The sequence below is a fragment of the Anser brachyrhynchus genome (assembly GCF_964034855.1).
Source record: "Anser brachyrhynchus genome assembly, chromosome: 2".
Classification (NCBI taxonomy): domain Eukaryota; kingdom Metazoa; phylum Chordata; class Aves; order Anseriformes; family Anatidae; genus Anser; species Anser brachyrhynchus.
This window is the reverse complement of record NC_137695.1, coordinates 86,497,004-86,513,040: the sequence shown is the minus strand read 5'-3', so window position 1 is coordinate 86,513,040 and position 16,037 is coordinate 86,497,004. Positions and strand designations below refer to the sequence as shown.

Genomic DNA, 16,037 nt, shown 5'->3' with positions numbered 1-16,037 from the left:
AAGGTAATATATAAAAAGAAATAAATGGTACCACCATTGATACTGTAAATTTGACTGGTAAAATAAAAGAATACAAAGGCCCTGTTATTAACACAGGTTTTCTCCTCAACTACAGGAAAGTAAGAGATGCAACTGGGGTTGATATTAATATGCGTGTGGGAGTGCACTCTGGGAACGTCCTCTGCGGAGTTATTGGGCTACAGAAGTGGCAGTATGACGTGTGGTCGCATGATGTCACTCTGGCAAATCACATGGAAGCTGGAGGAGTCCCAGGGTAAGAGGCCTTTGTACACATGGACTTTTGTTCTGTGGAGAAATGTATAGGTACCATGTCTTTGGTCGTCAAACCTCATGAAGAAGCCTCAAATAATTCTTCGTGCTTTCTGTCTTAAAAAAAAAAAAAATGTGCACACAGCATTTCCTGTGATTTAAAATGTATTTTTGTGGACAGAATAGATTTATGCCCATTAGAACTTCTGAAAATGAGATTAGAGATTGTAAATGAAGTAAGGTATGCATCAAAAGAATACCTAAAAGCTAGTAAAAAAAAAAAAAAAGTTGATCAGGTTCCAATTATACTTTTGATCAGTATTTGTGATTCTGTCATTCTTTTAAAATATAATTTCAGCCGCGTTCACATCACTTCAGTCACCTTGGCACATCTGAATGGAGCATACAAAGTGGAAGATGGGGATGGTGATGTGAGGGACCCATATCTGAAAGAGCACAATGTTAAGACTTACTTTGTAATCAATCCTAAGGTTAGTAGTACTTCTACTTTGTGGTCAATTGTAGTTATTTTTGAGCAGGACCACTAATCTCTTTCATTGAATAATTCAGTACTATAATATATTGATCAAAGCTATTACTAATTCCTCCAAATATATAAAGTTTTCATTGCAATTTTTTCCCACTCTTCAGAAATGTCTCTGATGTTTCCCAGAAATCTAATTAAGAGTTGCGGGTTTTTAGAATGTCTCCATTTTTAAGTTCTAAAGTGTGCAGGTAAGTGGTAGCAGATGATGCATTAGTGCTTTAAAAGGTAATGAACACCAAGTGTGATATCACCTTTTCTTCTCTGTCAACCAGGGAGAGAAGCGAAGTCCTCAGCACCACATTAGACCACGACATACTCTTGATGGAGCCAAAATGAGAGCTTCTGTCCGCATGACCCGGTACCTGGAATCTTGGGGAGCAGCCAAGCCATTTGCACACTTGCACCACAGGGACAGCATGACCACTGAAAACGGCAAGATTAGCACAACAGTAGGGGCCTACTTATGTCATTTCATACAATTTAGCAATATTTGAAAGTAAAAAGGTGCTCACTGCTAAATACCTGGTTATTTCTGATAGAGCAAGATTCGTGCATTTGTACTGGGCAAAAGCCCTATAATGCTGCTGGGAGTTTTTCCATTGGCTTGTGAGTTTTGGATTGGACTCTAAGGAACCATAACTTGCTATTAGAGCATCTCTGAATCACAAGGAATCAAGCATACTTACTAAAGTACACAGTTATGCCCTGTAAGCTTGTGCCAGTCACAGTATATAGAGCGGCTGCTGGTCACCTTGTGAAAATCCATTTTGAACATAAAGCTAGAGTACAACACCTTTGGGAAGAGATGCCATTGATGCAGAGACATTTCCTGAGATTTAATGGCTATTAAGCCACATACTACGTTTGGAACATGGCCAAACCTGGAGCAAACACTATGAAGTCAGAATATACCTGTGGTATCTGGAGTAAACTTTATAAGAAGACTTCTCTGGAAACTAAATGCGTACTCACTGTAACACTGACCTTTTGAAGGTGCACTAACCAATCATAAGCTATAGCTAATGGCCTGAGTTTCACAGTGCTATAGTGCGATGTTACATCTCTTACATTGAATGGAAAAGTTTCTTTTTAATTTTGTTAACACTATCTTACTGCTGTCAGTATGATGCAGTCAGTCTGTAGCTTGCACGTTGCATTATATTCTACTTCTAAAAAGTGCAAATGTAAAGATAATTCTAATTATTTTCAACATTGGCTTTAACTTCTGTTTCCATTTTATATGAGAACATAGGACTGAGCCACCTAACCCATCTTGTTCAATAAATGCAGTGCATCACGATGTGGATTGTGAAATGTTCATTACTGAAAGTACTCAGCCATCACTATTAATCACAAAATAAATGTGGTGTTGTGATGGCTGTTGTTGTTCATCAATAATAATAATGGCCATTGCCTGTATTTGGCTACTCAGGTCTGTTTGTTCAAAAACACATAACACTGTTTTTTTTTTGCTGAAGCTGGCAGGAGTTTGGGCTATATTACAACAGTGGTGACTTTGAAGCAGTAACTTTTAGTAAAGAAAAACATTTTGGGATTCAGGTGGTTGTATTAGTAATTTATTGTTTATTACTATAGGTCAGTTTGTTTCCAGATCACTCCATCTTCACCTTTGGCTAGATGTTTCTTTTAGAGAGTTTTAATCTAATGCCAGAACTTTTTGTATTGGAAACTTTTGTCCTTACTTGACCCTGTTTTCAACACTATTTTTAAAGTGAATTCGCATTAGTTATGTTGTCAAAGTGTTTTATAGTATGGTTAATCGGTATTTTCTACTTTTTTTTTTTTCTTCCAGGATGTTCCCATGGGGCAGTATCATTTTCAGCGTTGCAGAGAAAGGTAAATTCATTTTAAAAAATCACTTATATAATTTCCATATACATATATATATATATATCCATATGCATTCATAGAGGTATAAGGCATACGTTCAAAGATAGAGGGCCATTTCTCATCCAAACTATTTTTTTCCGCTCATGTCTCTTAGCTATAGAAGGGCTATGGAAACGGGTTTTGCAGATATTTTACTTAAGAATTATGAATACACTTCTTGCTAACAAATAGCATTATTCTGAATTAGTATAAGTATGTCAGTGGCCTACTGTTTATTTCTCCTAACAACACAATTACTCTTCCAGTGTGGAGAAAATTGTGTACAGGAAAATTCAGAGAGGAGACATAGATGGGGGAAGAAAACAGAAGCTGGAAAGGGCTTCTAATAATTTGTGTTACAACATGTAAGATATGTACTAAAAGGCACATTTTGTAAATTTTGTTAATTGCTTTGTATTTGCATTGTACTTGATTGTTTTAAAGTCTGTAGTGTGTTTGCAGTAGTAAACATTTAAAAAGTATTTTCTGGTCATCCTATAGTGCTCCTGCTACACAAAATGTTTGGAAATTACGTCTAAGTTTTTATTTTCCTTTTTGTTATTTCAATGACTAGGGCAAGATAATGAATAAAGGACACAGGGCTGAACTGATCTCTTTCGCTAAAAATACTCACAATCTCTAAATGAAGAATGACTGCTGTTTAAAAAACAAGCCTAGCACTGTCAGGAATGTGAAATGGTTCAATTTTATTTTAATGACCTGATAATGTCTTTCCCTCAGAATTATAAGAAACATCACAAATACCATACAGTAGTTTGAGATAACCATTAAAAGTTGGTATTTTTATTGTCTTTGGTTATGCAGACAAGTCATTCTGTCTATCCCTTCCACATCTCTCTGCTTGGCAAATGTCTCCTAGACAAAACACAGGTTACTGGGGAGATATGCAATTACATGAAATATTTCTAAATTCCAGAAATTTTGACCGAATATGCATGATATTAATAAACACAGTCTCTGGCTTTAACACCCAGCATTTATGTTTGGACAGTATCTCAAAAGAACTTGAGTCAGCCTTGTCGTAAAACGTGTATTTCACTCCAAAACAGATCCAAAAGGTACAAATGTTACCATGTGTCTTGATAGCATGTTGTTGGAAGGAGTTTCTAGAAACAATTACTGGAGTCTTCTGTCCATACTGAGGTGTATAACTAAGATTTTAGATAATGCTAGTTAGTCATTCCCAGAGGATAAAGCTGAAATGACAATAAGCACTTTGAATATCAGTGTTTTATTAGAATATCAAAAGCCTGACTGTAGGCTTCCATTTGTGGCAGTCAACTCTTACCCCATTACATTATATTCTTATGTTGTTAGAGATCTGCCAAGAAAATTAAGTATGATTGAATTATGTAACCTCATCTGTCTGGTTATTCCTTCCAGGCAGATTGTTCCATATGTGAAAGATAAGTTGTGAGCACTTATTTACCTAAATTCTGTAGCACTGAATAGACATTAAATCAGTTGTGTTTTTTTAAAGTTACTGAAAGTACATTAGTATGGTTTCTCTATGAATGTGAATCCTGCAACAGGTTATCGGTTATTGGGAAATAACCCAAAAGCTTGATGTAGAAGAAAGTCTGTGCTACCTTTAACAGGTTTCAATTTGTAGGGTAAGAAAATTTTGGTAAGTGAAGAGTCAAATTTAAGATCTGAATGTTTACTTTCTGTAAAACACTGTTATTAAGTAAACACTGGATTTAAGTTTTCAAGGCATAGAAATATAATCTGGCAATATTTAAAATATTATGGTTTTAAGCAGAACACAGCTGCTGGAAGAACTGATGATGTTTGCAGTAACACGTTAGCATAGGCGAACCCTCTGCTGGGTTCATGCTGAGTCCAGTGAAAAGAAAAGACCTTTTTTTCATTGCAGTTGTGTTATAAGTTATAAAAAGAGGAACATGGCATATGGTTGAAACTAATTTCAGATTTGGGGGTCATTTTTCTTATTAAAAATATTTCCAAGAAAAGAAGGGTTAGCAGGCTTTCTGTAGAGAATGCTTATTATGCACATCAATGCACAAGCACATTATTGCTCATCATACAACCCTGACAAAGATATTTTAAAATAACTGAAAGAAATATTTTATGAATTTGAGCACATTCCTATTGTTTTCCATGAATTCATAACACTATGGAGGACTTCCCCTCAGCCAGAATATCCTGAACGTTTTTTTTTTTTTTAAATAAGTTTTGTTGTTGTTGTTGTTGTTTAAAGTGCTCCCTAAGAGTTATTCTCTAGATTTTTATTTTTATTTTGGGGGGTGGGGGGGAGAGAAATGGAGGGGAATCGGGACAGGAACGAGGACGGACACAGAGTATAGCTTCTGCTGTTTTTTGTCAGGAGCTTGCTATGAGGCTTAGTGTGTCTGAAGCCTATAGAAACTAACATTGTTTAACAGAACTGTTACACAGTTATAATTCCATTCTTTAAATTTAATGTTTATTAACAATGTAATGATTTTCCGAAGTAAATTCCCACATTTTTCATTTCAGAACAAAATCACAGAAAAGAAGGTTTGAGGAGGAACTGAATGAGAGGATGATTCAGGCCATTGATGGAATCAATGCTCAAAAGTATGTTTGTATCCTCTGTTGTCTCCTTCACATGTATCTGTAATAGAGTGTAGTTTTTACTAATCTGTCTTCCCATGCGCACACAGTGGTCTGTAACAGTAAAGGCAGCACTGCTACTGGGATAGGAAGCTCTGCAGATTGTGAAGATAGGCTGTACAGTAACACTTTATGCTAAATGGATTCACGTTACCTATGAACTGTGGTGTGACCAGAGTTTTGTCTTGCCTTGATTTTCGTTGCAAAGGGATTTTTGGCTCCATAACTATACATATCTGTACACTCATAGCTGTAACTCTACTGAATTATCTCATCTGAGAGCGGTGAAATTAAGACACAAAAAGTAGCTGGCTCAAGAATCAGATTGATGTGAAAATTGATGCTTCACGATTGTCACAGAAACATCTCCTCAGAATTAGAAACTTTCCCTAAACTTTTAGTTTAATATCTCTTTGCTTCAACTGCTTGGTTGATTTCTTAGACAGTGCTAGATGGCATATTGAAATTGTTGGGGGAGGCAACATGGCATGTATTGCTTCTGTGTCCTAGGAAGTGCTGGAGGCGGTATTGATGTTCTATGTTTGCTAGCAAATAGATAAGACTGAGGGAAAAATCAGTAACAGTCCAAAATAAATGGTCAGGTTTCTTTTCTTTGTCTGATGAAATAAGGGAATTGTTCTTCAAAAATGTGGATAATAATTGTGATGAATGCATGTTTCACCCCTATTTCTGTTACTCAGAATCCTAATTAGCTGAATATACACCTAATTATTAAATGTTCATATGTCTTTTTTTTTTTTTTAATGTGATAGTCCTGGTAAAAGATACTTCGTGTTAGGAAAATATGTTTCAGTTATTATTTATAGAAAAGGGTATTGATAGTTATAGGTCATACAAAGAATACAGTGAAAGAGAGAAAGTCATCTGATAGGCAAAGCCTTTTGATTATGCTATACTTGCCTAAAACAGCTATACAACTTTTGGCAGCTTTTCTGTGTCTTCGGGTACACTTCCTCTGGTAACTGGGCTTTAAAATGAAGGTCTGATGTCAAAAGTAAAATATCTTGTATGTATGCGTTAAGATAAACTATAGTTATTCCCTGGGCAACCTGCTCTAGGGTGGCACTGCTTGAGCAGGGGGGTTGGACCAGATGACCTCCAGAGGTCCCTTCCAACCTCAACACTTCTGTGATTCTGTTATAATCACAGTCTTTTATCTCAGAGAATCTGTATCTTACCTAATTAGTACATAAAATTCAGAGAAACTTAAGGATAAAAAAGGTTTGTGTGATAAAATGAATTGCTGCAAAAGTTTCAGTTCTTTTGTGAATTACATGGGGAACTGCAGATGGGTAAAGAATGATCTTACAGATCAAAGAGGCTGAATGCCACCTTCCAAAATTGAATTATCTACCTCCCTCTCTATTAATATGATGAATGAATCACTTAAGCTAGATTATTTGATTGGGTATATGAAAAAAAAAAATAAAATCAAAAGTGTTTATTCCCCAAACAGCAAGTTAATTAAATAATATTTTAACTTTGTGAATGCTAAGTACTCAGAAAAAAAAGAAAAAAACGTCATATATCTGGGACATGAAACTAATCACTTTTTTGTTGTTTTGTAATTTTGCTTCTTTTGTGCTTGTTTCTCAGCTGTAAAATGAAAATACTATTATCAACTAAACTAAAGGAGTGGTTGTAAAGCTAAACCTTTTGCGTTTTGTAAATCAAAAAAGCAAACAGTCAAGAAAATCTGTGAGGCAACTGGTATTTTTATGTGTTTTTAGGTGTAAAGTTTGGATTGTATAGCAAATGGGTCTATGGCTGAAAGAAGAAAAAAAATTATAGCACATAAAATATGATATTAAAATTACTATTCTTTTAATCATGCTTTTTTATTTTTAATTATGAAAATGCATAAAATAATTTTAAAACAAACATTCATAGTACAGAGCCATTGTTGCTTTGATCCTGGGCTATCAGCAAGGTCTGACTCTTTCATCCCCATCATAGTTCTTTGCCCTCTGGAAAAAGTAACTGGTCACAAGTGAATGGTCATAATATGTGGGTCTTTGGACATTGCTTGCCCAGTTGTTAAATGGTTAGTACTGAAGATATATATACTCAGCTTCTCTCTGTCAGCTGAGTGCCTTAGCCATAAGGGTGTAACATCACATTTCTCCAGTGTTTCTTTTCACAGCACCTTGAACATGGTGTTCCTGGCTGTGAAGTGCACGTCCTGCACAGGAAGGGTTGAGTAGCCCTAGTTATGCCACCTTCGTAGTTAGGAGATTTTTGCAGAACGAGTGGTGGAGAGACAGGAATCTAAATATATTCCTAAAGGTAGAAGAATGAAAGTTATTTTGCTATTTGATAAATAGATTACTTTGTTAAAGAGACACGTTCTCTATTTTTTGTCTAAGTCACGATGGCTGCTGTGATCTGCACACACATTGTCTGCCAGAGAAGGACCTAACCAGGTGCCCCTGTGGATACGGGTAAAAGTCAGGCGTCTGTCTCTGTTGATCCTTGACCTGCAAAAGAGTCTGAAAACAAATTTGATGTTTAGCTTCCCAGGTGGCATATCCCCACATCCTTGCAGATACTTTGGTACCATTTATGCTCATCAGGGGGTCAGGCAGTAGGCAGAATTTTGCAGCCCTTGTCTCTGTGCCAAAAAGCTTTGTGTCTCCTATGCTTATTCTCCACTTCCATTTGTCTGTACTGCACTGTCCCTCATCTCAGACCTCTCAGTACTTACTGAATCCTTCTGTTGGCTCTCCCGCTTTCCCTCAATTCTGGCTGTTCCTTTGCCTACTGATTTGCTTTTAATCCCACAGAGCCTTTTCTCTGAGTCTTGCTCACCCTTCTGTGGTAGATGTCATATTTCTTCTTCTTTCTTCATGGTTTCTGGAGATTCTGCTATAGACAAAAGTTTGTCAGTATGGATAGATGGGTTTTCTTCTTTCATTTCTGGTGCCTTCTATAAAGACAGCTGAGAGTACTGGTGATAAGGAAACTGAGCATGCAGTCCCTCGGTCCCTTTAGAAATGGCATATTTGAAGTCTGGCTGCGAGACAGATTGAGAAAAGGTGGAACATGTTTGCTGAAAGTGAAAGATCCTGAAAACTTTTTCTAGTGAAGTGAGAAATAGCTGCTGAGTGTTTGTGAAATTGAGAATTTTCAAAAGTCAGACGGTCAAATACTGGCTTTTTTCACAGAAGCATTACAGGACACAGCTATGACCTCAGGGCCACCTTCCACATGAAAAATTGAAGTTCCAGGGCTAAAGTATGGAGTTACTACAGCTTCCTGGAAATTCCTATAACTGCTTTAGTAGAGGTAAAACCAGTATAGTTCTACTGAGCTTTTTAGGACTAAAAGCTCCTGAAAATGTGAGCTTATAATGGGGAATATGAGGCAGCATTTACTCTAAATGGCATTAGTGACTTCACATGTGATCAAACATGTACAGACCAGATTAGGCCTTTGCGAGCAGAGCAGCTCTGCAGACAGAACATTTTAGTAATGTGCAAATCAATCTGCCTATCAGATACCTTAAGAAAAAAAGCAAAATCAGTTAACAATTTGGAGGGGCTACTTTTTGTTCAATTTTTATAAATAAATAGAAGACCTGCAATTAATTTTCGTAGTTTACCAAAAACATTTGGCTGATTTTTTTTCTGCAGAAGATTACAGCTGGACCCCAACAAAATGTTGCTAAATGTACAGCCGCCTGTCCTACCTGTTTCTTCTCAGAATCCTAGCTACAATCAGACATAAATGTGATCCATTTCAGATCAAACTGGGAAATATATTTTTGAATTAAGCATATCTAGTACTGAAGATGTTTTCACCTTTTTATATTGAAACAGATTGCATAGGAACAGAAGGAGTTTCCCAGGCAAGGAAACAAATATTTTAGAATTCACAATAAGCTAATAGCTTACACCCCACTTTCTCCACTCCTGTTCTCCTGAGATTCTAATTTAGGATATTTTCCATTGTGTTTCAATGCTGCTATTTATTTGCATTGCAGTCTCTCAATTGAGATATTCTCTTTTATTTAGAAGGCATTAGCTACAGTACTAGCTTAGAGTCTAGTTTAAAGTTATTCCTGGAAAGGTTGCAAAAAAATCTCAAGCCCGGCTATTAGTGTTCAAGCTCAAATATTATAAGTTCACAGAAGTAGTGTGTTTATATAGTTTTCTCAAGTTTGTCTAGTCCCCTTGAGGTTCAAGCAATGTAACCTCTTGAAATTTTAATATTCTGTTTCTTTTCAAGTGTCCATTAAAATAAATGTGGACTTTCATATTAGAACATTTGATTTTCTAAAAGTTATATCAAGCTTTTGTCAAGATTCACTCCTTTTAAAATAGGTTTGTCATTTCACTGCAAGTACTTGTTCTATTCTGTATTTCTCATCTTTGAGCAGGGAAGAAGTCCTTATAATCAGTAAAAAGGTCAAAATCTGCCTCTAGGGTACATGGTCATAATCCATAGACTAATACAGCTCAAAGACACAATCACTCCACCTTTCTTTAATAATGATTTTTAATTTTTATTTTCAAATAGGAGTATAATTCGCCTGCCATTCTTCCATATTGTAACAATATCCTTTTTATAGGTAATTTGTGAAGGATTTCCTTTTATCTCAGGTTCTCTTCTGTGCATTGTAGTACTATGGTATTTTGGACATGAGTGGAATGTCAGTGTGAGAATTATATCATGTAAATGTCTCCCTTGATTGTCTTTGGGAATGATACACAGAAAAATGGCTCATCTGAACTTTTGTTTAATATGTACATTAACAATAGAAATTGAAATGGAGTGGAGATTTGTAGTATCCTTTTCTATTCTCAGTGCAATTCACCATGTAAGTTGCAAGACAAAAGAACTTGCTTTCCTCAAAGTTATTTTCTTGTTTTACTGCATTTCAGTAATATAAAAAGGCAGGACTACTTCATTCTTGTATCAGTTATGATGTTTTATATTTCCTTTTCTTTTCTAGGCAGTGGCTTAAATCTGAAGACATTCAAAGAATATCACTTCTTTTCTACAATAAGACTCTGGAAAAAGAAGTAAGTTATTTTCGCTGCAAGTTCACAATGGATTCCTTCTTTGCCTGATCCTAAGTGAGGCCTGTATACCTTGCTTTTGTAATACAAAGCCATGGCCACAGCACCTCCCCTGCAACGAGAAACGCTTAAAACTTACAATTAATATTCTACCTCATTTGCAGTAGAAATGTTTTGAGTATGATATTATACACTGCTTTCATGTTGCAGGGCAATTTTGGTAGTGTTCTGCAGTTCACTAGAATCTCTTGAATTTTTCAGAGTCCATAGAGGTGGGAGGAGGTTTGGTGATCCAGATGTGGTGTAACTGGAGCAAAAAATTCTTATGTTCCATTACCTACGTACTCAAAAGTCATTTATCAAACTCCACCGTTTCTATTTTTTTCCTTTTGCCATGTCTCAAAGACTCCACCCCTGGTAATGATCGTCTTGCAATAATTTCAGTTTATCATTAGTTTTCTTCATATGCACTTGATGCTCACAGTCATTTCAGGGAAACAATACTGTAAATGTTATTTAAGAAAAATGCCTAGCTGTTTTGGATGCAACACACTAACGTTAACATAACGTTCTTATGACCAATATGTTTTATAAAACATGTTTGAGACGTATGTGCAGGTGAGGTAAATGGTACTGTTTGCAGTCCTTGAAGTAATGGTCAAAATGAAAGTTTCCTCCATTTTAGGTTACTATTGTGACCCCTGGCCTAGGAAGTCAGGCCTTTTCTTCTTGTTGTCTTATGGCCTTGTGGAGCTTGAGTGTGTTTCAACATGCTGACCCATCTTCATCAGGAAGACTAGCGAGTTCCATTTTTCCCCTTCTCAATAAGCATAGGACAGCAGATAGCTAAGCAGTTATGGTGTCCCTCAGGGAAGAGGTTAGTTTGACCACATCTGGCTGTATAAATGAGTGAACCTGATAAGAACGTGGTAGGGGAAGCATTGCCATACTGCATTTATACTACATAACATAGGTGCAAGCATCCTCTGGGTCCTACATATGTTCCAAAGACAAAATAAATCATTTTTGCAGGTGTCTTTCAGTTCAAAGCATCTGAAATAATTTTCATGTTCTCACAGCTCAGCAGAATAGAGTTCTTATGGCAGGCTGCCAAAGGCGTGTGTTGTATGACCTTGGCAATGCCTTACGGTGATAAAACTTTCTAGGCTTGTTGAGGCTGTGTAGAGGTGGCATAAGAGAGAAGAGGCAAGGCCTGGTATGGTCTCACCCGGTGTTTAGAGAGTGCACTGAATGGATCAAAGATGTGCCTGGGAGCGCATTCAGATTTCAATGTGGACAGTACTAACTGATTAATTCTGAAGTAGAACTTGAGAGCAAACCACTTCAGACAATGAGGGAATCAGGACTTGGGAGAAAATCAGGGAGCTGAGTTATTTGGCTGTATAAATGCTCCCTGTAGGAGTCTAAATTCTTTTTGACTGTAGAATGCTATGGTGTGACACAGAACTAATTGTTCTTTTTCAGATATGGCTTTTTAAGATCTTTCTTCACTTCCTTTAATGACTCACTAGTCCAATCTTGACTTTAAAGAACTCAGTAGGAAGCTTGATTTTGATTTAAACAGCAACTTTTCAGGCCCTGCAGGACCTGAAAGTACAGCAAGGTAATAAAGAAAAATAATTATTTAACCTAAGGAGTGAGTTGCCTGACTTTGTTGGGAAATGTCTGGAGAAGTGTGAAATGAGTTTACAAGTGTGTTGGAATTTTTTGAGATTTTAGCAGCAACTCAAGGTCCAATACTGTTGGAAGAGACCATGATATAACAAACATACTCAATAGAAGGAACAACAAAGCTTGCTGCAAGCATCAAGCGTTTTAATTTCTCACAGAATTCAAAACTGAAGAAGAGCTGTTGGGTGACTAACCTGAACTTCTTCATATAAAGTTCAGTGTGCCAGTTTGAAGGGCAGAACTTGGCACTAAGCACAAAGACACAGCTGTGTGCTTGCAGTTAGAAAGCACAGCTCACGCACTTTCTATTTTATGAGGTTTGTGTGTTGAGCACTTTGTGAGAATAATCTTTGATACTTTTTTTTTTTTTTTAAATAATCAAATCCTACACTCTTAGACTTCGGAAAAACTTCAGTAGGGTAAGTAACTTCACTAGACCCAGTGCTTTGGTCATTTTGAGTACTTTGTAGGTTTCAATCTTAGACTTATTTGTGTCAAATAACAGAACTCAACTCTTCTAATAAATATTTCATTGGTTAATTCTTATGTTTCCAGACAGGCTAATTAGAGATTCATAAATAATTTTTTTTTTTGGTGTCATGACAAAACAGATTAAACTGACTCTCTCCCAATGATATCAAGTGTTTACTAGTATCAGTGGACATATAAGGCCTTTTAACACAGAGGTAAAATATTTTCATTGAAGTAATAACATAACCTCAGTAAGTATCAGTATGATTGCTAGCTCTGCTGTTGGAAAAATAAATGTTATACAAATCTGTAGCAGTTTACACTTTGTTGCTTCATGTTCTCAGAAGTTTCCTGTATAAATGACAGTTGCAGTTTCTTACAACTGCTTTAGCCCATTCATATTTACTAATAAATGAAAAACAATTTGGAGAATTAGTGACTGAGAAATTGTGTAAGCGTGGTCAGCCATTCTTAAAATTAAAATGCTTTCACTTTTATTTTTTAATGAAATTTTTTATGATGAATTTGAGATAATCCTGTTCTGAGCAGGGGCAAGACCAAACCATTTCACATGGCTATTTAAGCTGTCCTTCAAGAGATAAGAGGATTCACTACTATGCATGGTAATCCTTGCCCCTGTGTAAGTGGATATGATAGTCATTGAACAACATGAAATTTACTGTTGCTAAAATCAGCTTATGCATATGTGCATCTTTAAACTGGAGTTTCAGTTGGGTGATGTTTTATCTGCTTTGGAAATTGTGTTCTTAACATTTACTCATTCTTTTTCCAGTATAGAGCAACTACTCTGCCTGCATTTAAGTATTATGTGACTTGTGCCTGTCTCATATTCTTCTGCATTTTTGTTGTACAGATTCTGGTATTGCCAAAGTAAGTGGTATTTAACATGTATTCATTCTTATGTTTATTTGGTTATTAAAGTAAAAATATATATAATATATATTATATTATATACATATATATATAAGTAAGTAAAACATTTTTGAATTGTCAGATGACAGAGGTCAATTCATGGAAATGAAGTTGCACAGAGAAAATTGAGGATTTTAGGCCATGTTCAATGTTATGCTTGTTTCTAATTTTAAACACTGTCATAGCTTGGTGCCCAAATGTTGGTGTCAAATCTTTGCTGATTTTAGTTTTTCTCTTTGCATTTAAAAATGTGTGATCATGAGAGTAATGAAATTCATATGTGCAAAAAATGTAAAACAAACTATAAGTTTGTGAGACCACAACTATATATAAAATAAATGTGAGTATTGGACTTAAAGGGGGGATGAAATGGATTGCAGAATTGGGGCTGTGATTAATTAGTTGTGCTTAACATATTACTGTGATGATACTGCTCTATTCTGCATACAAACTGCATTACTATTTGTAAAATGTCTCTTTTTCAAACTAAATGTAATCAATTGATGGAATAATTATTGCCATCAGAATTTATTTGTATGAGATGATGGGAAAAATTGTGAGCTACTTTATACTTGCACATATAAATCAGCTGTTCTTTCTATCTGTGCATATTCTAGAAAGTCTGAGAAAAATTGAAGACAGTTCCAATAAATAAGATATTATTAGACTTCTTAAAATGGAATTTTGCTGTTGATTGTTTACATAATGGGCAGTTGATATTAGTTTTTTAGCAATTACTTCCAAAGCCAACACTGCATATTCTCTGTGATACAGTATTTCTTCAGACCTAGTATTTTCTCCTATGTAGTGCTTTTGGGAGTAGTTTTTATAACATCAGTTGATTGATTAGTCTTGTGTTGTAGTACTTACATGTGAATTCAAACCCAGAAGGAACTGTTAGGTCATTATAAATTGACTTTTCATACTGCAGTCTTATTTAATAACATGTATAAAGTTTTACAGACTTCTCTTCAGATGCTATAGCATTTTCTTTGCAAAGGTTTTCCCGACTAGTTTCTAATGTCTCGGAGACATGAGAGTTCAGCAGTATCCTGCACATGCTTCAGTCTGACTTAAGGCATCGTTAACACAAAATATGAAATTAAAGTTGATGACTAATTTCATTTGTCCTTTTGCACAGTGAACGTATTTTACAAACTCTTACTGTATTTTGATTAGAACAGGAATTGTGGGGAACTTCTTCATTAGTGATACAACAAAAATTAAACTTGGATATAACTAGTGCCTTCCAACATTATGACTTAGGACTGTTTTTAGGTTTTGATTTCAGTCATGAAAATGAATTCAGCTTTATAACATTTCATATATATAGTTAGATGCTCATTTTACTATATCCTTATTAAGTCTCTTGAACCAATTGTGTAGCTCATTAAAATGTATCAGATACTTGAAATTAGTGAACACTTGGGAACTATATTCGACTAAGGAAAGTGTCCTCCAACTTGTAAAAGCATATTACATGATATCTTTTTAACATCAGGCCAAAATATACATATGATTTATTATTTTCATTATCAAAATGTAAATTAATTTTGGTCCCTTCATAGGTCTGCTTATTAAACTCTAAAAGCGAGAGTGTAAAATTAGATACTACCAGCATGAATGGTGTTCAGCTTTAAGGGCTCTGTGGGTTAATTTAAAAGACACAGAAATGGAACTCAGAAAAGCAAGGTATTATACGTGCGTCTGCAACTCTGCGGAAAAACTCTGGGGGTGTTGCAAATTAAAAAAAAAAAAAAGCAGAAAAATCACTGGTGTACATAAGAGTATTTTTGGGAAGTAAATTATCTTCAGTGTATTATAATTTTACCTGATTTGCTTATTGGTGTGTATTTATTTATTGTCTTATGAAAGCATTCCATAGTGTAATAAAAATAACACTTTCGCGTTTTTTCCAACTTTCAACATTTATTTTAAAAATCCTATAAAAATTAGATGTAGACCTTTTTTTCTGCATTATTGCACAGCTGTAAACCAGGAACTCATGTGGCTATCTACTCGTTTGTAATTAAGAAGCAATATTAACACCAGGAGCAAATGCTAGGCAGTTAGCAACTCTTGTGGCAATTTGGGGTTCTTCAATTGAAAAAAAATGTTGTGCACAGTTATCACAAATGTAACTTAAATCAAATGGACTCGAGTGCTACAAACATAATTTCCTTCCAGGAAGGAGAAGAAAAGCAAACAACCAAGCAAACAAGCAAACAAACAAACAAACAAAACCACCATACATTATAGTTTAGTTTAAAGTTCTGTTCAGCCTTTTTCTTCTAAAAATTCTCAGAATTTTTAAATGGTGATTTAATGAAGACAGAGAGAAAAACTGCATCTGTCATTGGGTTTTATCGATCCACTATTCCATTAATCTGGTTTTGCAGCAGTGTAATATTATTGATTTCTGTGCAGGTACACCACCTGCTGCTTTAAAGTTGATTTGGAGATACTTTATAGTGAGTTACATCCAGCAGGTTGCAAATACAGAAGTAATATCTCCAAGATCATGAGACATTTATTGCAAGGCTGAAATTATTAAT

At 35.5% G+C, this 16,037-nt stretch overlaps 1 protein-coding gene across 3 annotated transcripts in view; it reads left to right on the top strand.

Annotated features, from left to right (window-relative positions):
* The window catches only part of ADCY2 (adenylate cyclase 2), a 211,923-nt gene that overhangs the window by 139,512 nt on the left and 56,374 nt on the right, over nucleotides 1–16,037 (top strand). For all 3 annotated transcript variants that reach the window (XM_080578375.1, XM_080578374.1, XM_080578376.1), the window contains 7 exons: nucleotides 116–274; nucleotides 629–761; nucleotides 1,090–1,266; nucleotides 2,631–2,674; nucleotides 5,228–5,308; nucleotides 10,320–10,389; nucleotides 13,343–13,440. In XM_080578375.1, coding sequence (XP_080434501.1) covers nucleotides 116–274; nucleotides 629–761; nucleotides 1,090–1,266; nucleotides 2,631–2,674; nucleotides 5,228–5,308; nucleotides 10,320–10,389; nucleotides 13,343–13,440 — 762 coding nt within the window. The remainder of the gene's footprint in view (nucleotides 1–115; nucleotides 275–628; nucleotides 762–1,089; nucleotides 1,267–2,630; nucleotides 2,675–5,227; nucleotides 5,309–10,319; nucleotides 10,390–13,342; nucleotides 13,441–16,037) is intronic.